Source organism: Podarcis vaucheri, assembly GCF_965113315.1.
Source record: "Podarcis vaucheri genome assembly, chromosome: 7".
Lineage (NCBI taxonomy): Eukaryota > Metazoa > Chordata > Lepidosauria > Squamata > Lacertidae > Podarcis > Podarcis vaucheri.
This window is the reverse complement of record NC_138765.1, coordinates 34,621,990-34,642,987: the sequence shown is the minus strand read 5'-3', so window position 1 is coordinate 34,642,987 and position 20,998 is coordinate 34,621,990. Positions and strand designations below refer to the sequence as shown.

The 20,998-nt window shown below is 44.1% G+C and overlaps 1 protein-coding gene and 1 long non-coding RNA gene across 6 annotated transcripts in view; one reads left to right on the top strand and one right to left on the bottom strand.

The window, feature by feature from the left end:
• The window catches only part of COL16A1 (collagen type XVI alpha 1 chain), a 129,623-nt gene that overhangs the window by 97,315 nt on the left and 11,310 nt on the right, over window positions 1-20,998 (top strand). For 4 of the 5 annotated variants that reach the window (XM_082232762.1, XM_082232760.1, XM_082232761.1 and 1 more), the window contains 14 exons: window positions 2,276-2,359; window positions 2,596-2,631; window positions 3,202-3,246; window positions 6,758-6,811; window positions 7,633-7,686; window positions 8,286-8,339; window positions 8,598-8,642; window positions 9,201-9,254; window positions 14,044-14,079; window positions 15,063-15,125; window positions 18,217-18,288; window positions 19,203-19,256; window positions 19,660-19,704; window positions 20,278-20,322. In XM_082232762.1, the coding sequence (XP_082088888.1) occupies window positions 2,276-2,359; window positions 2,596-2,631; window positions 3,202-3,246; window positions 6,758-6,811; window positions 7,633-7,686; window positions 8,286-8,339; window positions 8,598-8,642; window positions 9,201-9,254; window positions 14,044-14,079; window positions 15,063-15,125; window positions 18,217-18,288; window positions 19,203-19,256; window positions 19,660-19,704; window positions 20,278-20,322 (741 nt within the window). The remainder of the gene's footprint in view (window positions 1-2,275; window positions 2,360-2,595; window positions 2,632-3,201; window positions 3,247-6,757; window positions 6,812-7,632; window positions 7,687-8,285; window positions 8,340-8,597; window positions 8,643-9,200; window positions 9,255-14,043; window positions 14,080-15,062; window positions 15,126-18,216; window positions 18,289-19,202; window positions 19,257-19,659; window positions 19,705-20,277; window positions 20,323-20,998) is intronic. The other variant, XM_082232759.1, reaches the window with a different exon arrangement.
• On the bottom strand, window positions 2,023-14,036 carry LOC309537774. Its single transcript, XR_014222009.1, has 2 exons — window positions 12,146-14,036; window positions 2,023-2,339 (listed from the first exon to the last, which is right to left on the bottom strand). It is a non-coding gene; the product is annotated as an uncharacterized lncRNA (long non-coding RNA).

Below are 20,998 nucleotides of genomic sequence, written 5' to 3'. Positions count from 1 at the left end.
TGAAGAGAGCTTAACCACAAGCCCAGGTTTGGGTAGTTCACTGTGGTGCAGTAGCAAAAATAATTGCATAGCAAGGTCCCAGACCCTCCTGGGATGTTGGAATAAAGACACATGAAACAGTATTTTGGGTTAATGGGTGAAAAAGGCCACAACTTTATTGGTTACAGAATGTGAGTGCTATTGCCTTAGGCATTGGAAACCACACGACTATATCTGACTCCTGCCCATTCGCAGGAAGTCTTGGAAGGGTTAACCACCAGTAGTGGGAGGCCTGTTGATGCACATCAACTAGAAACTCCCCCAGGGTCACTGCTAGGGGTCATGCAATGGCCCTAGCCCCCCGTCTGGGGTTTCGGACAGAGACCACGCCCCTTGGATTCCTTTAATGGAATACCCTTGAAAAGGGGGTGAGTCCTTGGCCGCGGGCAGTTTAAATAGCCCACGCCACGCCCCCAGATCGTCCGGATTGGTCAGCCAGGGATGATACGGCCGAGGACCCCCCAATGGTGCAGGGGCTATCCCGCTCCATGCGCATGGTTAGGTCTTGCTCCCAGCCCACAACGTCATTTCCCTGGGAACCAGAAATGGCTCTGTGGAGGAGAAAACCAGGCCAGTGAAAAAAATTCATCCAGTTAACAAGCAGAATTGAAGGCAGTATTATTGTATCTGAATAGTATACAGCACAAATAATTAAGGAATGGGTGGAATCAATAAAAAGTAACTACAAAAATATCTAAGCAAGCACACCAAACCAGATGGATTGTCTCTCCTCTGGGTGCCAAGGGGAGGGGCTGTCAAATAGCAAATGCAGCTTGGAACAGTGCGGTTGGGCAGTTTTAACTGGGTATTGGGCAGTTTTAACTGGGTATTGGGGAAAATAAGAGATCACCATGGCCCTGTTCTGTGATCCTGTTCAGAATCAAGGACCTTTGCAACTTTATTTGTCATTTTTAAAAAATGGTGGAGATGCAATGATATATTACCCACTTTAGAATGAGTCTAAATATAGAAGTATTTTGTCTGTAGTCAACAGTGCATGCAAATAGGCAGCCCAAAACAGCTGCTACACTGATTTAATCTTCTATGGGACTGTGGGTTCTGGAAAATGTAAGCTCCCTAGCCCAGTGCCAGTTCACTGATCTGTTCTGATGTGAATTCTGGCATTCAAGTTGGGTCTTGTTCCAAAGGGAAATGGATCCAAAAGTCTGAGTTGGCTCCTCCTTGAGGCTGCAACCCTATATGCACTTAGCCTGGAAGAAGTCCCATTGAACTCAGTGGAACTTACTTCTGGGTGAACATGCCTAGGATTGAACTGTAAATTATGCAATCTTAGGTCTGGCAATGACCAATTTTACTGCATGGTCATCATTGCTCAGTTTACTGAGATTTCTCTCTAGAAGCTGTTTTCTTGAAAGAAGTCCAAATAGATGTTCATTGGTGGTGAGGTTGTGTGAAAATCCAGGACTATTGGACTAAAGAAACTAGCATAAACAGAGAGCTCATTCTCATGACCTATGTCTTAAATATTTTTTTTCTGTTTGTCTATTTAAAAAAATCTGGAAGAGGACAAAGAGCACATCAGGAAATTTTTACCAGTTGAATCACAACTACCAGAACTGCAAAAAGCAAAAGGTCTTGTGGCACCTTAAAGAATATCAAATTTAATTATGGCACAAGGTTTCATGGACCATGGGAGTGAGCCACAATCCTGAACTGGTAAACATATGTATCACATGACAGGGGAAGGAATGAGTAGGAGTGAATTCAGAGGGAAATGAAATGCAAGAACAACAAAGATTGACAATTATCTGAAAGCAAAATAGTTACAGTGACTGATTAACAAGGTGGGACCACTGCCTTCTTAACTGGACAATGTAACTATTTTGTTTTCAGGTAATTGCATCCTTTGTTACTCCCACTTTATTTTCCTCTGAACTCATTCCTGTGCTTTTTCACTCACTCATATTTGCATGTATATATGATTGCCAATTCAGGCTTACACTTAGTGCAATGGATGGAATGTGGTCTTCAAAAGCCATTTATTCATAATAAATTTGTTAGCTCTTAAAGTGCCACGTAACACTTTGTTGTTCTTCCTTCAACAGACCAGCATGGCCATCCTTCTGGTAATTGCAAGGATCACTTTAGCTTGTAAATTGAAGGCTGCTGGAAGTCCTACTCCAGTAGATGCCGTTCTTTGTTTGTAAACAGCTGGCATCCTTTAACTGTGTAGAAAAGTTGGGATTGACTCAATGCATCTTGTCTTTCCTTCCAGGGCGATAGTAGCAATGACCAAGATTGTGCTGGAGGTCCTGGCCATCCTGGAATCCCTGGATTACCTGGAGAGAGGGGGGAACAGGTAATGTCACCCGATGCTTGATGTTTTAATTATGTTTTTAGATATACTGTAAGTCACCCAGAGTGTCTGGGGAAACCCAGCCAGATGGGTGGGGTATAAATAAATTATTATTATTATTATTATTATTATTATTATTATTATTATTATTATTATTAAGACACCAAGGAGCCACAATGCTGCCACAGTATCTTGAGTTTAGGAATTATAATTTTCTCTTTGCTTCTCCTTCTGTGCAGGGCCTACCAGGCCCAAGAGGACCTCCTGGACCAATTGTGAGTACATTAGCTTCTGTTTTTTTGTTTCCATTTTCAGTAAAGATTTTTAGCCTGCCTGTGCACCATTCACAATTTGCAACAATTTAAAATCACAATGCAAATGCTTTTGTTTCCTTCCTCAAGCCTTTGACCCTTGCAGCATCCTTTTCACCACAAGCTGAAACCTGTCCAAAGAGCCATGGAGAGAAAATGCATTTAAATATAACCTTCCTATTTTGTGCCTGGTCCATATTTGGCCTTTTACATCCAGGCTGTGAGCAGCTGCTCATTGTGTTTAATGCAAGTTCCGACTAAAAGGGCTCAAATTGCATTGGGGAGAAGGAAGGGATAGGCAGGTCTCTGTACTCTAAGGTAGCCTTGCTTTGGGGAAATACGGTGATGGATTCATTTGGAAAGGTGAGTCCATCGCATTGGTGCTGCGATGGGAGAAATTAAGTCCTGCTTGTATCAGGAAAGCCCTGTCCATTCAAGCCAAATCTCTGCTTTCAGTTTCCTCCGTCTTCACCCACCTTCCCTAGCCTAGCCAATGTGATTGCCAAGGTATGATTTCACTGTTTCTTCCCATAGGGCCCCCCAGGTTTTCCTGGAACGCCTGGCGCACCTGGATTACCTGTAAGAACCCAGTATAGCACGTGCTGTGTGCAGTCCTTTGTCGCCGCCGCTTGTTTGGCTTCTCACCCCTCCTCCTCCTCCCTCCTACTCCAGGCTCTGTATCTAATAGCACAGCCAACCTCCCATGCACACTTGGTCACATGATCTAACCCCCACCCCCATACAGTCAAGTTGCCTGATAAAGGCTCATCTTCTGTAGATGTGGATCAGCAGGACTGGAAGGCTCTCCAACCTTTTGGCAATATGGGAATCATCTAATCTGGGATTCATCCTAGCCCCCAAACTGGTTAATCAGGGTCATTCTGTGGTCTTCCCTCAGCCCCATACAAGCATATTCTAAAACCTTCCAGAGTCCTGGCTATGAAGGAACATCTTCACCTCTGCCAAATGCTGGGAAACCTTGACAGATCTAGTCACATTTCTACCCACAAAGATTACGCATACAATAGATTCCCACAGTTAACTTTTCTCTCAGTGCATAGCTTGTCCAACAATTGTTGGCTGTTCATTGTGAGTTGAATCCCTTCAGATGAAGTGGTTCCACTTGACTGTGAACCCATGGTGGATAAACGCTGGAAAAATGTCAAGGTACAAGAAATGAGATTCCAACTGAACATACGCAAAAACTTCCTGACAGTAAGAGCTGTTCAACAGTGGAATGGTCTCCCTCAGGAGGTTGTGGACTCTCCTTCCTTGGAGGTTTCTAAGCAGAGGTTGGATGGCCATCTGTCATGGATGCTTTTGCTGAGATTCCTGCATCGCAGGTGGTTGGGCTAGATGACTCTTGGGTCCCTTCCAACTCTAAGATTCTATGATTCCACTCCAAAATGAAACCGCCTTCCTTCTGTGTCGTGTATGCAAATTGTGTTTCTGGTTCTTGAAATCCTCATTCCACCCTCACCTGACCACCACCATCACCATTGTTAATTCCTTAATCTCATCCCTCAGCACCTCATCCCACTAATGGCACTGTAACTCCCACAGTCTGTGTGATTAATTGCTATGCGGCGTGGCCCTGTGCTGGTGTCAACAGTGTGTCCAGTGAAAACCATCACTGCCCAGCACCCCCATGTAACCCGAACTAACCCCACATTGTTAGCAGCACCAGGGGAGCCTCCCCACTCTTGTGGGTCACATGACAATGAATAGAGAAGTCATTCTCATATTCCATGTTGTGTAGCTCTGTCAGTTAGATACAACACCCAGTTAAGGGCTGCTTGTCACACAGTGCCTTCTGAATAAAAGGTAACTGCTGGAGTGACTCCCATTGACCAGATAAATGAGCTGATGAGTTGTATGTACAGCCAGCTGCTGCTCCTGACAATCCTGTAAACTGAAAATGATACTCCATTTGCTAAATATTCCACTGAAAGTTGCTAGCAAGGATGGATGAATGAGTTGTAATCTGTGGAGAATTCTGCCTGCGTCTTGGGATTTCTGTTCAGAAGTGAAGCCCAGGTTTACTCCGTTCACCTTCAGTCTCTCCAGATCTTAAATGGAATAGGGTGGACTCCGGCTGAAACCCTTCTCTCCCCAGTGGCTTATAAGGGAAGTAGTAACCCCTCCATCCCACAGTCATAGTCAGGAGGTGCCCATGTTTCCTCATGCATTTTCCTATCACTTTCCTTATTGCAAAAAGTCTGGCCTTTGAGGGAAGCAGGTTTGTTGCACAAGAGCTCCAAATTAACTTAGATTGCACAACCTGAATTTGCTAGTGTGTGGTGGAATCCCTCCTCAAAGCAGAAACAGTCTAGAAGTTCCCTAGAACACATCCACTGACTAGAGTTATTTCCATAGGCTCAAAATGAATTTCCTAATAAATGATCTCCTGTGCCATTTGGGGTTTTCCTCTTTTTTGTGCTCAGGCTTTCTGTGTCGGGCTACTTCTTATGCTGGGGCTGCAAAAATGAGCCCACCTTTCAGCCTGTCTTACAGTTCACTTCCTTGGTTGCTTTGAGAGACTGCTTCCTCCTGTGTCTTGAGCATCTTGTGTGGTGATGGTTGCCCACTGCTAGTGGTGGAGGGAACACAGCAGCTGAAAGCAGGAGAAGGAAGAGTTATATAGTTACCATACATAGCGGAGGGACAAGGTGGGGGCCTGGTTTTTTTCACCCACTTTTTCTTCTTTCGGGGTGCAGCTGTTAAAGATTATCTGAATGACTTTAGATATCCAAAATATTTAGAATGAAAGCACCACAAAAAATAGAAGGCAAATTTCCTGCAAGCAACTATTTGTAAGAATTCTGGCAAGACTCTCATAAGGAATGGGAGAACAATCCTCTCCCCACACACTGCTCAATCTTGGGGCACAATTCAACAAAAGTTAATCAGTATCCATGGGGATTTAATGCATCACACAAATATCAACCTGATCCCATGCTTGCTTACACAAAAGTAACCCTCACTGAGTTCATTGAGATTCAAAACTAAAGCATAGGGTTGCAAACTAAGCTTGATTTCGATTTTACCCCAATGGAATTTAGTCAAAACAACTTGGGCTGGATTGTGTCCTCCTCCTAAACCTATTGGATAATACCATGGTTGGAGACTGGGATTGGATTTAAGCAGATTTTTGTAGCTCTTGCAGAGGTAGTTTTAAAAAGCACAAAAAAACAACAACGGGATACTGATACTGATTTCTCTAGAATCCTCAAAATGGCAATGCTGGAAATGTGGCAGGTCAACCAAACTGTTGCTGGGAATCGCAGGTGGGGAGGATGCTATTTAGCTTGCCGGTTTTCACAGGCATCTGGTTGGCTACCGTGCAAACAGGATGCTGGACCTGATAGACCATTAGCCTGTTCCAGCAGACTCTTTTTGCATGTTTGTGTTATTAAAGCTTCTCCAGCTGTTTTACTGTGCAACACACGCTACTGTGCACATTCACCAAATTGTCCAAGATGCCTTTTGCAGAGCACACAGAAATCCAATCAATTGACTCTTTTGTCATATCATTTCTGGAAGAATTTTTTGTGGGAAGGGTTGGGGATGTACATAGTACTTTCCCTTTGAAAGAGTATCAAGGTAAAATACTTGGACTTGAAGGTGTGTGTTCATGTGTGTGTATGAAAATTCTGTCATACAGATAACACAGAGATCATGCTGCAAGGTTCTCCTTGACTGGCCATTTTCTAGATCAGCGTCTTCAGATGTGGGAAGAAATACTGTTATAAGCACTGCTGTTCCAAAACTTTGTTCAATGCATTATCAATAATATCTTATTGGTCCAGTTTCTTAAAAGAAGAGCCATCTGTGGAGAACTGAATGCCAAACAATCTTAACAAGAGGTAAAGCTTTCCAAGCAACAGTAGCCAGATGAAGGTGGTATTTGATTGCCTCGAGGCCACTCAATACTTGTGTCTCCGGGCTCCCATTTCTGCAATCCATTCTCCATTCATCCCCACCCTGCTATATGGCTTAGAGCACCCTCCCATCCACCCACACCAAATGCAATTAAATGAAAATGGGACAAACAATGTGAAACACCCTTTTTTTGTATTTCTTCCCAAAGGGTCTCCAAGGTGAACGTGGATCACCTGGGCCCCCTGGATCCAAGGGAGAATCGGTGAGTAATGGATCCTGCTTCTAAACTCCAGAAGAGCTATAAAACATGCAAGGGGTTTGTCAATCTAGACTAGTCCTCACTCCCCAACTTAGTGCCCTTCACATTTTTTTGACTGCAAGTCCCATCAGCCCCAGCCAGCATGGCCGTAGTAGTCCAAAATATCTGGCGAAGGTCTAGAGACCTTTCAACTAGATGTCTTAGATGGATTGTTGTTGTTGTTTAGTCGCTTAGTTGTGTCCGACTCTTCGTGACTCCATGCACCAGAGCACGCCAGGCACTCCTGTCTTCCACTCTTAGATGAATAGGTGCTATTAACCCTAGCTGAGATCCTCTTTGTGTGATCATGGGTCTGAGTGGCTGAAGCAAATAGTAGCAGGTGGTTTTAGCAGGAAACTGAGTTACTAAGACAACCAGAGACATTTTTAGTGCATATGATGGACAATCCAATATTTTGATGACTATTTTCTCTCAATGAAAGGAACCAAAAATCTGTTATCAAAGGTGATGCCCTCTATATAGATTGTCTAGATCAGGAGAGATTTTCTTGACACTTACCCAAGACCAGCATCTTACCTTCTTCAGTAATAATTTGTAACAACAACTGTCTTTTGGGTAACTTACAATTATTAATGAAGATTAGAGGACACATTCATTTCTGACTTTTTAACATTCAGCCATGCTTTTTGGAATGGTTTTGCAACACAGCAACAATGATCAGGGTCTTCAAGAATGCATGGAAGCAGTTTGTCTGGCACAGTGATGGTTGTCTGAGACCACAAGACTATTGTGTGTTGATGCTTTTCCAACATCCTTTTCCACAGGGTCCCCCAGGTCAGCCTGGATATCCTGGCTCAATGGGTCCTCCTGGGCTACCTGTAAGTATGGCATGCAAAGGGAAGGATGGAATGGCAAATTAGGCAGGCAGAGAAAAGGTGGAGGGAGGATGGGAAAGGTTTGGCTCCCTTGCTGGGTGGGGAGGGCCTCAGGTGTGCCGCCACACAAAATCTATTTTGGTGGTGCAGGAACAAACATATATAACAGGTCAGCCAGGCCCACACGTCACAAAGCAGGAGTCCGCAGGAGAGCTGAAATGCCTCAGGCAAAAACAGGCTCAAGCACATTGTATTTAGTCAGTTTTTGCTATCCAAAATTCACTTTTATTAAAAAAAAAATTGCTTTTGAATAATTTTACAGCATACCCTGCTGAGGACCCTCTTCGATTTTTAAAGATTTAAGGTGTAAATTATCAAACATGTCAAGTTAATATTTAATGTTCTCCATAGTAAAAATACCCATGTTTGTTTTGTTTTAATTCAGAATTTGAAAATTCAAAATGTAAGGTTTAAAGTTCTGAATGTAATTGGGGGGGGGGAGGAAAAAATCACTGGAAAAGTTGACTGCCCTGCTCAATTAATCCAGTATCATGTGATGACAAGTCTTCTCCTTTCTCCTTACCTACCTAACCTACTACCAGGGTGCTAAAGGAGAACGAGGATACGTGGGGTCATCTGGAGAGAAAGGGGAATCGGTAAGCGCCTGTGTTCTCCTGCCTGAACATGCCTGCATGATCCTCAGAGGCCCTTCCTTGAGGTTAGGTGGATAATGACTGGAAGGTGAGCCTTTTCAGCTGGGGCACTGCGCTCTGGGACATGCTCACCAATGAGGCTCGCTTTGGTACCTACTCTTACATCCTTCTTGAACTTGGCAAATATCTTCCCCAACCTGGCCTCATTCCCCGGATTGTTACAGTATAAATGTCTCCTCTGTCTTCCCTTTGTTTCTTTAGGGTCCTCCAGGCTTGGATGGTCCTGCAGGGCCCCCTGGACCAGCGGTAAGCTCACAGCTGAGTTGTATGTATGCTCTGAAATAGCCAATCAAACTTTTATCAGTGGGCACCTGGTGTCACATACAGTGAGCCTGGACTTTTGCCAGCAAATGGTTAAATTGGACCACATTAGAAAGAATTGTTGTTAATTAAATTTCAGTGGCACCTTGTGAAAGACCAAATTTTGCCCCCTCCCCAATCTTTCACCTTCTGATCTGTTTACTACATCAGTAGTTCCTAGTTGGTGGTCTGTGGGGGGTCAGTGACACCATTCATATAATAAAAGCTACCATACAGATAACAATATTTTCAAAAGTAAGAATTGGCTTTTAAAAAGGAGTCCTCAGTACTTAGCTAATTGGGAACCACTGCATCGTGTCATAATTGCAATGCCCTGCGGTGACCAGAACCGATCATGCTGCCCTAAATCTGCCTCTGCTGAAGAGGTACAACCCAGACACAGGTTTAGCCATCCCAGCAAGAACTAGGTCAGCAATAAGTTTGTTGCAGGGAGCTCCTTGAAAGGAGTGTGTCCCCCTCACCTTTGTTTTCTCCGTACATCAGGGTCCAAGAGGAGAACGAGGACTGCCGGGCAGTGGAGGAGAAAAAGGAGATCAGGTGAGGTGTTCCTGTATTCGGATTCTTCTAGTTTAGTAACGGCCAAGATATTTGGCAAGTGGGCCACAGGTCAAGCCCAGTGCGCCACCTTGCTGTACTCTAGCACACTTATGCTTTCTTCTTCTTCTTTCTTTGGTGATCACTCAAAGCTGAGTAAGACTGTCTTCCATGAACACGGTTTGAACAGTTAGTCCATAAGTGACTGTGGAGGCCAATTCTGGATCCACATGTCCTTCCACAGTGGGGACATACGTTTCCAGGTGGGAGTTGATCACGATGAGGGTTTGTCAAATGTGCCTTCCTCTTAGCTCATTTCTCCTTTCCACCCTGAGTTTGTGCTTCTTCAAAGCCCATTACGCCTTTGGTAAAAGCTGTTCTCCAGTTGCAGCACTCGCAGGCCAGTGTTTCCTAGTTATCAGTGCTTATACTACATTTTTTTTAGATTTGCCTTGAGAGAGCCTTTAAACCTCTTTTGTTGTCTACCAGTATTTCACTTTCCATTCTTGAGTTGGGAATAGAGTAGTTGCTTTGGAAGATGACAATCTTCCAAACAACATGACCAGTCTAACAAAGTTGATGTTGAAGAATCATTGCTTTGATACTGGTAATCTTTGTTTCTTCCAGTACACTGACATTAGTTTCGCCTGTCTTCCCAAGTGATGTGTACAATTTTTCAAATTGATGGAATCTTTCAAGGAGTTGGAGATGGCATTTATAAGTGGTCCATGTTTCAGAAGTGTACAGTAAAGTTGGTAGTACTACAGCTTTGTAAACAAGCATTTTGGTTTCCCTACAAATGTCCAGTCCTCAAACACTCTGCATTTAAATCTGGATAAAGCTGCACTCGCAGAGTTCAGGTGATGCTGGATTTTGGCAAGATAACTGCCCAGGTAGGAAAAGTGATCAACAGTTACCAAAGTTACACTATTAAGTTAGATTTGTGGCGCTGCAGAGGTTGTTTTGTGCTTGTTGGTGCAGCACTTTGGTTTTTTGGACATTGAGCAATAGGCCAAGTTTTCCATAAGCTTCTGTGAAGATATTTAGGATTGTTTGGAGGTCATCTTCTGAGTGTGCACACACTACGTTGTCATCAGCATACTGAAGCTCTATGACAGAAGTTATGGTAACGTCACTCTTTGCTTTTAGCCTTCTCAGATTAAAGAACTTGACATCTGTTCGATATGATTTCTACCTTGATGGGGAGTTTCCCTTTGACAATGTGTAGAATCATGGTGATGAAGATAATAAATGGAATTGGGGTGATAACACATCCCTGTTTAATGCTTGATCCCACTGTGAATGGTTCACTTTGAGAGCCATTGTTATTTGTGATTGTTGCTGTCATGTTATTGTGGAGGAGCTGAAGGATGTTCACAAATTTATCTGGGCAGCTGATTTTCAGAAGGACAGTTCACAGAGCAGTCCGATTTACAGTGTTGAAGTCCTTAGTCAGGTCAATAAACGCCATATACAGGGGTTGATTTTGCTCTCTGCATTTTTCTTGAAGCTGTAGAGCAGTGAAAATCATATCCGCTGTCCCCCTAGAAGATCTAAAACCAATTTGGGATTCAGAAAGGGTGTCCTCAGGATTGCTAAGATCCTTGCAAGAATTTTGCTGGCCATGGCAAATAAAGAGATGCCTCGATAATTTCTGCCATCGGTTCTATCATGTTTTTTTTTAAAAGATTGTAAGTTCAATTCCGCCTACTTTGAAGACTCCGACTTTGCTGTTTTTCATTTGGTTAATAGCTGTACACAACCATAGCTGTCAACTTTTTCCCTTTTCTTGTGAGGAATCCTATTCGGAATAAGGGAATTTCCCTTTAAAAAGGGAAACGTTGACAGCTATGTACACAACTCTCCCAGATTTGGAGATACCGCAACCTCATTTCTAATTTGTTTTTGCGGGATTTGTGAAAGGACTTCGGCAGCTGCAGGGGAGTTGCGGTTAAGGAGATGCTGGTAACGTTCTTTCCAACACAACGCAATAGCTTATTTATCTTTTAGAAGTGTGGTACCGTCTGTTGGGTGTAGGGGGCTTATACCATAATTTATTGGCCCATAGATGGTCTTTGTGGCTCTAAAGAAGACCCGTGCATCATGAGTATAGGCTAAGTGCTGGATCTCTTGAGGGTTTGTTGTTGTTTTTTTAATCCACCAGGTGTTCTTTAGTTCTCTGGTTTTTCTTTGAACCTCGGCCTTAGCGTTGGCATACGTTTTTTCTTGGTGCCACAGTTTATTTCTCTTTGCCAGATCTAAAAGGCCTTCCTTTTCTTGTCAATAATGCCTTGGCATATAGTTTTTGTTTCTAGCTTAGCTGGAGAGAAGGCAGCAATGCAGGCCTGACTCTGTATCATAACCAGGCCCTCCTTGCTTCTCTTCAAGTTTGCCACAAATTCAATCTGTCTGCAGTTATGGTGGTGTTTATGTCATGTTGGCTTAGTTTCTATGAAGTGTGTGGATTACGAGCCCACAGAGGAAGCTCCATGCTGCCTCTTGGTACGATTCAGTGTTCTGACCTTGCCTCCTTCCAGTCAGCCTCCTCCTAGGGACAGGTAATTTTGCTGAGTCTCTGATTTGGGTCTGATTAGATCCCTCACTCATGCCTGATGCAGAGAGGCAGCAGAATTACCGATGCCTGTTGCATCTCTGCATGAATACCTGTTTGGGGCTTGCCTCATTCTGGATACATGGCCAGATCAGTGATTCATACAGGTACAAGGGAGGTGGCTCTGGGCACAGGCCAATCTACCTCTTACACACATTTTACATGGTATAAAACAGTCAGTTTGTAAGAGTGGTGTGTGTCTTCCATTTTTAATATTTTAAAAGGGTATGCTTCCCTTTTGAGACATTTAGGAGACACTGCTGTAAAAGATGGAGAAACTTACCCAGGGAGAGCCATTCTTTCCTCCCTAAAGCCTTTTTGCTAAACAGCTTAAGACCTTCTGTTGGAGTCCAATAGCATCTGCAGAGCCACAGATTCCACCATCCCTCTAGAGGTTCTGCTACTCTTCCACTCTCTGCTGGGGTGGGGGTGGCGGCAAAAACAGACTTAATGCAATCTGGGAAGAAATGGACACACCCACACCTGGGAAAATACAAAATGACCATTAATGGATGACGGCATTGTGTGGATATCCTATTTTAAAAAGCAAGTGAACAAACAAGCAATTCCACACTTTGCATGCTTAGTTTGAAAGTACTTAGAGTAGCTGCAAAAGAATTTTCCTCCTTGCATCGTGAGGCAGGTAAGCACAAAGCATGTCAAACTGCTACCAGACAGTGCTGTGCTGGCTTAAACACCCCCTTCTGCTATATAGAGTTTCCCCAATCTGGGATTTCCAACCGATGTGTCTGTTAAAGCTTGAAATCCTGTTTCTTCTTGGGGGGTAATTGATCACCTGGCTTGTTTGCTGTTTCTTTGCCAGCCAAACTCCTGCTGGGAGAGAGACAATATCCTGCTGTTCATCCTTTCTGCCCTGTTACCTGCCTTGGCTCAGAAAAAAATGATGAAATGGTGTTGGATGCCTTGGAAGGAGTTTTCATCCATCCCAGATTAGCTGGCATGTCAAGGTGAAGCGGGTTTAAAGCCAGAGGGAGAGGACCATCTATGCCATCCCCTCTCCCCACCACCACTTGTATGGGGAATGAAAAAGAGCTGCCTAACATTAATATTTATTTGCTTATGTATTATTTATTTATATTAAACATGCTTCCAGACTTTCCATAAAAATGGCCAAGGCAGCTAACACCATTAAAATGACATAAGTAAAATACAGCATAATGACAAGGAGCAAACGCAGCAGATTAAAAACAACAACAACCCGAACAGAACAAAAGAAGCTTTTTTTAAAGCCTTCATTATTTCTCTGCATCGCCTTCCTCTGCCCCAACTTCTATAGGCTAGGCAAAAACTACACCAAACAGCACAGTGAGTAACCATAGTTGGAATGTCAACTCCAAAATTAGTCACAAATTGTATAATTACCACTTCTACAGCCTGACCTCTTTTTATAACGCACTTACGGCACCATACCTTGGCATTCCGTGGTTTAGGAAGTCATTTACAGTACATCAACCCTGTGAAGTAGACTAGGCTGAGACTGGGCCAAATTCATTTTTCATGCCTGAGTGGTGAGGATTTGAACTTGAGTCTTGCCAGTCTATTCAGAGTTTTGATCTTTGCAGGGTAAAATGACTTCCATACCTCTTAAATGGATGCAGTTGGGGAAGATGACACTCTGCTCTCTTTAAGTGTTTTGACATATAAGCCGTCCTTCCAAAGAGCTCAAAATGTCTGCCAAGGAGGTTCTCTCCCCGAGGCATTTTAAATCAGGGTACTTCCCAGGTCTTAACCTACCTTCCTTAGCTTCAGATACCCCTTATGGTATTTAGATCAGGGGTAACCAATCTTTTTTCCTTCTGAAGGCCACATTCTTGGGCAACCTTCTGGCAGCTGTGTGACAGTGGTGGGCAAGGCCAGGGCAGAAAGCCCTGATATTTGCACACAACCCCCCCCCCCAAGAGGTTTAGCAATAGGTGTCACAGTTGAAGGACACGCATTGCAGCCAGGAGCAGATGATGTTATGGGCTTGGCTTAGGAAGAGTACCGAAGGTCTGATGCCCTCCTAGGCTACAGCATGGCCTTCAGTGCCATTAAGCCACTATCTCAAAACCTGCAGCCCCAGAGGTTTCCCTGCAAAATATGTGACTCTACTCAAGTACCTATTTGGTCCACTCTGCTATGGCTTTACTTGTGGCTGATCAGCGTTTCCTTTCTTCCCAGGGATTTCAAGGTCAACCTGGTTTCCCGGGACCACCTGTAAGTATTGCACATCTCAAAGGGGTTTTTAGATTCTGGAGCACTGGGTGTGCTGGAACAGCACCGTGAAAAAGCAGGAGACCCACAGCCCTTCCCCCTTCCTCCCTGGGGATTTGGATGAGAGTTTGTGGTTATCTTTAACAGAGCAGAATCCTGAAATAAATCCAATTAAGGGGGAAGGATCTTTAGTCCTGTTTCAAGAAGGCAATCAAGATGTAAGAAAACAAAAGCGAAACCAGCCTTTTGTCTGATTATTACAGAGGGATTTTGCTGGGATGATGGGTTTTCAGGAGCAGATGAGAGAAGCTTACAGGCGGTGGCTGGCAGAGGGTCACCATAGAGATCAGAAACATTTCAAATGGTGTGTGAAAACTATCCAAAAACTGCTTTCTCTGCCCCTTTTTGTAAAAGAGGAATTGAAGGGCTATATCAGGAATCTTAACATTTGGAAGCTTTAAGCATAGTGGAGGTGTCGGCTCCTTTTCAGAAGCAAACTATCAAGCAAAAGGCAGGGCGGTCTGCGTGTGCTGCCAATTTAGCATAAGTGCAGAAGAAGCCCTGGAACGTGGCGCCAGAATTCAGCTTCCTGAGAATCTCAGTTTATATATTCTTAAAAGCATATTTCTAGTGCTTACGGTTGCAAAAATGCACATGAGCAATGCCTGTTGAAATCTCAGAAGCCAAAAGGGTGGTCGGATAAGATTTTGAGCAGGCAGGGAGGGGCGGGAGGCAGCTCCAGCACCTTGGCCTCTTCCTCGTTATAAATTATGCAATGAAATGGAAATTATGCAAATTTGCTTAATCTGGATAATTTATACATGCTGCAGAATTCAGCTCTTTTTAGTATAGAATTTTAATTTTTTCCTGTTTAGCACAAAACAGCCACTTTGGCCTGACTTCAGCTTTCCTCTCAAATGAAGCTTGTTTATTGACTCTAAAGCCAAAGGGCTTCTCAAAACTATCTGTTGCTTTTTGCTTATTAGGGGCCGCCAGGCTTCCCAGGGAAAGCAGGACCACCTGGACCTCCAGGGCCTCCAGCAGAGAAGGTGAGTAGGGGAAATAATAGTAGTAATAATAATAATAATAATAATAATAATAATAATAATAATAATTTATTTATTTATACCCCGCCCATCTAGCTGGGTTTCCCAAGCCACTCTGGGTGGCTCCCAGCAAAATATTAAAAATAGAATCAAACATAAAAAACTTCCCTAAACGTGTAAAACATGGCTGCACACCACCCCAGTCTCTGAGTGCTACGAGATTCCAGGGGTTCCAGGCACTCACCTAAGATCTGTGTTTCCTTTTGGAAATGCGGCACAGTGGAGACTGTGGTGTCTTTATGATAAATGGTTTATTTACACATATATACAACCTGAGTCTATAATAGAGGGGTTCACAGCATCAACACCGCAAGTGGGGTCTTGCTTCTCCCACAGCTGCAGCCTTGGATTCAAGCAAAAATCAGGCATGATTCTGACTCTCTGTCTTCCCAGCCTGCTGCTTCCAGTTTCTAGCCTTTAGCTCACGTAACTCTTAACTCTGGCATTTGTCTTTCTAACTGCCAGCTGCTTCCTTTGTTTACCTTAACGCCCCCTACTTAGGGTCGTTACCTCACCAGGAAGCTAGCCTGGTTATTCCAGGAATTGAATCCCTGCCAGATCCAGGAATTAAAAGGGTTCCGTCATACATAATATTGAAAGGATGGAAGGAATGAGTCTCACTGTTCCTGTTAATGGCAGGGAATGGGGAAGGACTAGCCAGTATCAGTGCTTCACCCGTGTCCCCTGCCCATTGCTGATAGGCATCTGTGTCACCCTTTCTGACCAACCTCCTTCCCTTCCCTGCTGCTTCTTTCCCTTCTCACCTTAAAGACTCACCTTGTAGCAAGGATGGGGAAAGCAGAGGCAAGAGAAAAGTCTTTCTCTCTGCTTCCCTCCCCTCCAGTTAGAGCATTGCCAACACCAGCCTCCCACATGGAAGGCAGCTTTTGGGAAACATTGCCCTCCAGGCATCCCTGGAGAACTATGCCTCCAATGTTTGCTAGTGTAGTTGCAACCTTTTAGGAGTCCCAATAATGGGAGGGAGAAATGGAGACGTTTTCTGCATTCCTTCACTCCCAGACAAATGTAGGAGAAGGGAAGGAGAGCAGAGGGAATCTGGGGGCTCATAGGGATGGGGCAAATTGCAGGAGGGCTAAGAAAGTGATTCAGCTCATCCATTCACTATTTATAACCTTTCCTCGCAAGCATTGGAAAATGCTTGAGTTTTATTTCCCCCCACTGGACAGTAGGAGAAATCACTGAAAGCAAGTAGAAATTGGGGTGAGCCGAGAGGTCGTCATCCATCACTACCTGAGAGTGTGATGTTCCTTCATATGACAAGACAGCCTTTGTGGTTAGAGGGTGACCTGCTGAACCAGGAAGGGGCAAGTTTAGTTGCTTTTCTCAGTCATTCGCTGTGGGCAAGTCACAGAGTCGTTCCAATGAGAATTGTCTTCAGACCTTACCCTCTACCCATGTTTGTTGACAAAACACTATCCGGGAAGAAGGGGTCATTTGTGCTACATCTTTCAGGAAAGCTCTCTAGCAGCACCAATGATAACTCTAAGGAGAAAATAGCTGTTGAGTTGCCCAGGGAAAGAGATGGGGCTGGGAGGGGAGAGAAGTGTAGTCAAAAGGAGCAGATCACCCCTGCTTCCTGGCCTCTGCTGACACCTGCAGCTCATTGCTAGGATAGCACCTGGGGAAAAATTGAATCAATGATTCAAGTCTTGGAGTCATAGAATTGTAGGGTTAGAACTGGAAGGGACCACAAGGGTCATCTGTTCTAACCCTCGGCAATGCAGGAATCTTTTGCTCAACGTGGGGCTAGGATCCACCTGAGATTAAGAGTCTCGTGCTCTACTGACTGAGCTATCCCAGCAGTTACTGGAGAGTAAGCCTTTTGCTCACTTACCTGTTCCTTCCCCCTTTTTCCAGGCACAGATGGGGTTTTGCTTTTGAGTTTTGCCCAATAGTTTTCCTTGCGATGTTACAAAGGAGTATGTAAAAATGGATTGTTAATAGGTGAGAATCTAAAGCTATAATATATTAAGATAAAGGATTAAGATAAAAACAAAGAGGGAAAGGATTTGCTGAATTAACTAACTGAACTGGAATACAAAAAAGGGAGGTGTGAGGAGGTCAGGGAAACAAGTAAATGAAAGACAAGACATGGAAAGATTGATTTGTTTTTAATTGTTTTTATTTTTCTGTATTTTGTATTTTCTTTTTTCCTTTTTCTTATTTTTGTAATCTTTTCTGAAACTTTAATAAATATCATTAAAAAAAATAGTTTTCCTTGTGATAACCTGCTCTATAGCACTCAATAGGAGCAAACGTCAATTTGGGTTTTCTGTGGATTGCTGTTTGTGCCAAGTGAGTGCTAAAAAGCAGGTTTTTGTGGGGAAAGGTCCAGGCAAAAAAACAACAACGGCGCTCAAACACATATCTCTAAAGTGTGAACACTGCTTGGAGAGAGTGGAGGAAAGGTGAATAAGCCCTCTAGAGTTTAAGGGAGGTGGATATTGGCTGAAATGTGTAGCTTGAAACTGGTATAGAAAGAATGGCTGCCTGAAACCTCTTGTTCAGGTACGACACAGCTGCTGGGAGGGAGTGGCAAGGTGAGCTCAAGCAGGTCTTGGCTTCTGGGCACTTCTGCAATCCTCTGGCACCGATTTGTGGGAACACCTGTGAATCATTTGCTGCAATACACCCCATATACCAGCCTTTGCCAACCCAGCACCCTCCAGATGGTTTGCATGGCAACTACCATGCTGTGCTGAGGGGAGCTGGAGTCTAAAAACATCGGGATGGTACCAGAAAGCCTTTAGCACTGACAGCTGTGCTTCATATGCCCACCAGGTATCAGCTGTCATGCCCAGGTGGTCTCCACATGCTCTTTCAATCTCCCCCGATCCAAATTATCTCCCCACCCCCTTGAATTCCCCATGGAAAAGATAGTTAACAGGAGGAAGGCAAAGGAATCGCGAGTGCATCTGTCACGCCCAGCTCCCTTTTGCCTCTATATTGGTTTCTTCTCCATGCACGGCAGTCATAGCAATGTAATCATTTGGTGTTGTGTGGGTTTTTACAGGGTAGCGATGGGATGCGTGGCTCTCCTGGCATGGCGGGCCCACCAGGGCCTCCAGGACCCCCTGGAATACAAGTAAGTATGCTGGTCGCTCAGCAGTTTACAGATCCTGAACATGGATATGGATATGAGACAACTAGGCTAGATTAGCCATGATACTAAGTACTCTGCAAGGGAAAAAGATGCAGCTCCACAATGAAGCCTCTGTTATGGTAGTTATTTAGGTGATGCAAGCCAACCCCATCCTGCACTTTAATTTTCTTAAACTCTCTGAAGATTCTCTGCTGCTCATGACTGGAGTCATGTTCTGGGCAGTTGTGATGCTTCTTGGCTCACATGCACCTGTGATGGATGGAGTAATGGATGATTCTAACAAGGAGACTAAATTTTTCCCGTGACACTTCAGACCCTTTTATGGCACACCAATATGCCCTAACATGGTAGTAATCACTGGGTCACTTAAATAATAGCTCAGTTCAGACATCACAATAAACCATGGCTTCTGCTAGCCATTAGAATCCAAGCCATAGTTTGTTCTGCCAATATTCAGCAAGCAAACCATGGTTTAGAGCTTCTTGTCAGCTTTCATTTTCCACCCTCAGCTTTGTAGGTTGATAAATTCACTCCTATATCCATGGTGCAACTGCCTCAGAAGCTGGAATGATAGCTGTAACTATGATTTGTTGATTCTGGCATTGCACCAAACAAAATTTGCCACAAACCATAGTTTACAAGCTAGTTTCAGCCCATTGTTTCTCACTTGGCTTGAAAACTATGCATTGTCAGCTCAAACATTACCCCAAAACACAGTTAAGCTTCCTTAGTCGCCATTCAGTGTAACATCTGAAGTGAAACTGTGCCAATGTCTGTGAAGCCCATGTGCATGCTTATAGTGCAATATATAAATATAAACTGTTGGCCATGTAATCTTGGTTATCTACATGACAGTGCAAGGAATGAATGCATCTATAACCTGAGTTTATTTCTAGGGTCCACCTGGTTTGGAAGGACTAGATGGGAAGGACGGAAAGCCAGGGCTACGGGTAAGGATGCGAATCCCGCTAGATGGTGGCAACGTCTTCACCTACAACTTATTTTGGCCTTTAAAACACACACACACACCATCAATTATATTGTGTCTCAGAATTATTGGTGAGCTCACCTCTGCCTCTGATCTGACCTTACCCCATTGGGCATTGATTGCTTGGGGCTTCAGCACCGTGAGACCAAAAAAGAGATGAAAAGCATAGCATTCTGCTTGACTCCAGGACTGCATCTGGGACAGCAGTCTAAACCCCTCTAGTGGGGCTGGAGGAGTGATGGCTGCTTCCTTTGCATGATGTGTAAGGAACTTTATGCTTCTGATAGTGTTAAGCCTCCTGGTAAAACCCCCAGGTTTGCACAAGCATCTGCCCTTTGGTGGTACTAACTTGTTGTTTTCTCTAGGGCGACCCAGGACCTGCAGGACCTCCAGGAAGGATGGGACCTCCAGTAAGTTGCAGGTCATCTTATGACCATGTTGGACCTATGGAAAGTAGGGAACCTTAATCCCACTGCTTTCCCCTTCAGGGCAGCCTCTTTTCCCACTGAAAGAAGCTGGTATTGACAAGGGCAGTAGGACAATGCCCTTTAAGTAATCTGCAGCTGCTGTACTTTCAGCTTGAAATGCAGACATTAGCAGGTGGCAGTACCATTTATCTACATACTGTGCAAAGCTTCACTGGCCAATTTCTGGAGGTCAGGGTGTTGTTGTTAAAGGTGCAAGAGCAAGCTGAGATGGGTGTGCATTATGTTCTGATCCATTGGCAACTATAAAAAGGGGGGATGGATCCACAGCTGCGGGCCTAGAGCTTAATTGCTCAGCAACTATGAGAGTTACTCTAACACAGCCTTTGCCAACATGGTGCCCTCCAGATGTTTTGGGCTACAGTTCCCATCAGCCCTAGCCAGTGCTGGCAGGGGCCAATGGGAATTGTAGTCCAAAGTATCTAGAAGGCACCAGGTTGGCCAAGGCTGCTCCAGCACCTTCAATGAAAACTCTAATTTCTTCTTTTCTCCTTCTAGGGCTTCAAAGGGAAAACAGGTCACCCCGGTCTTCCAGGACAAAAGGTCAGTGACTGCAGGCATCATTAAGTGATAGGTGCTTTTGAGGAGGGAGCAAAATTAAAATAAATCAATGCTATCTGTAAGATGGGCCCAGTAAGGAATATGGAGACAATTCCGTATAGAAGTGTAAAAGAAGGAATGCTCATCAGACAGGGCCTGCCCAAGACAATTTGGCACCTGAAACAAAGCATAAAATGGCACCCTCTCCATGCAAGGACAGAAGGGGTAAGTAAGGTTCTACATCAGGAACAGGGGGGGGGGGAATAAAGATCTACATTGCTATCTGCTGCCCCTGTGGATCCTGCCGCCTGATAAAGTCATCTTACCTTGCCGCATGGGTGAGCTGGCCCTGATCATAGAACATGGTTGTGGGTTAAGAATTCGGTTTCCTGGAACTTCAGCTTTCATTTAAAAACAAAACTGCAAGTTTCATGTTATGGTAGCAGCAGTAGGCACTAGAAGACTGGCTAAATAGGATCTCCTGTCCTCAAGGAGCCAGGACTTTAGAGGGAGCCCTGCATGCCTTCTTTCTTCCCACCCTTGATAATTAGCAGAATAAATCATGAAAATTGCAGGGAGGGGGTGAAACTTAGTAATGTGAAGTAAAGCATGCAAATGTACTTGTTTGGTCTGTGCAGGCCACAGGATTCTTCTTGCAGAATTTGGGTGACCTATTTTT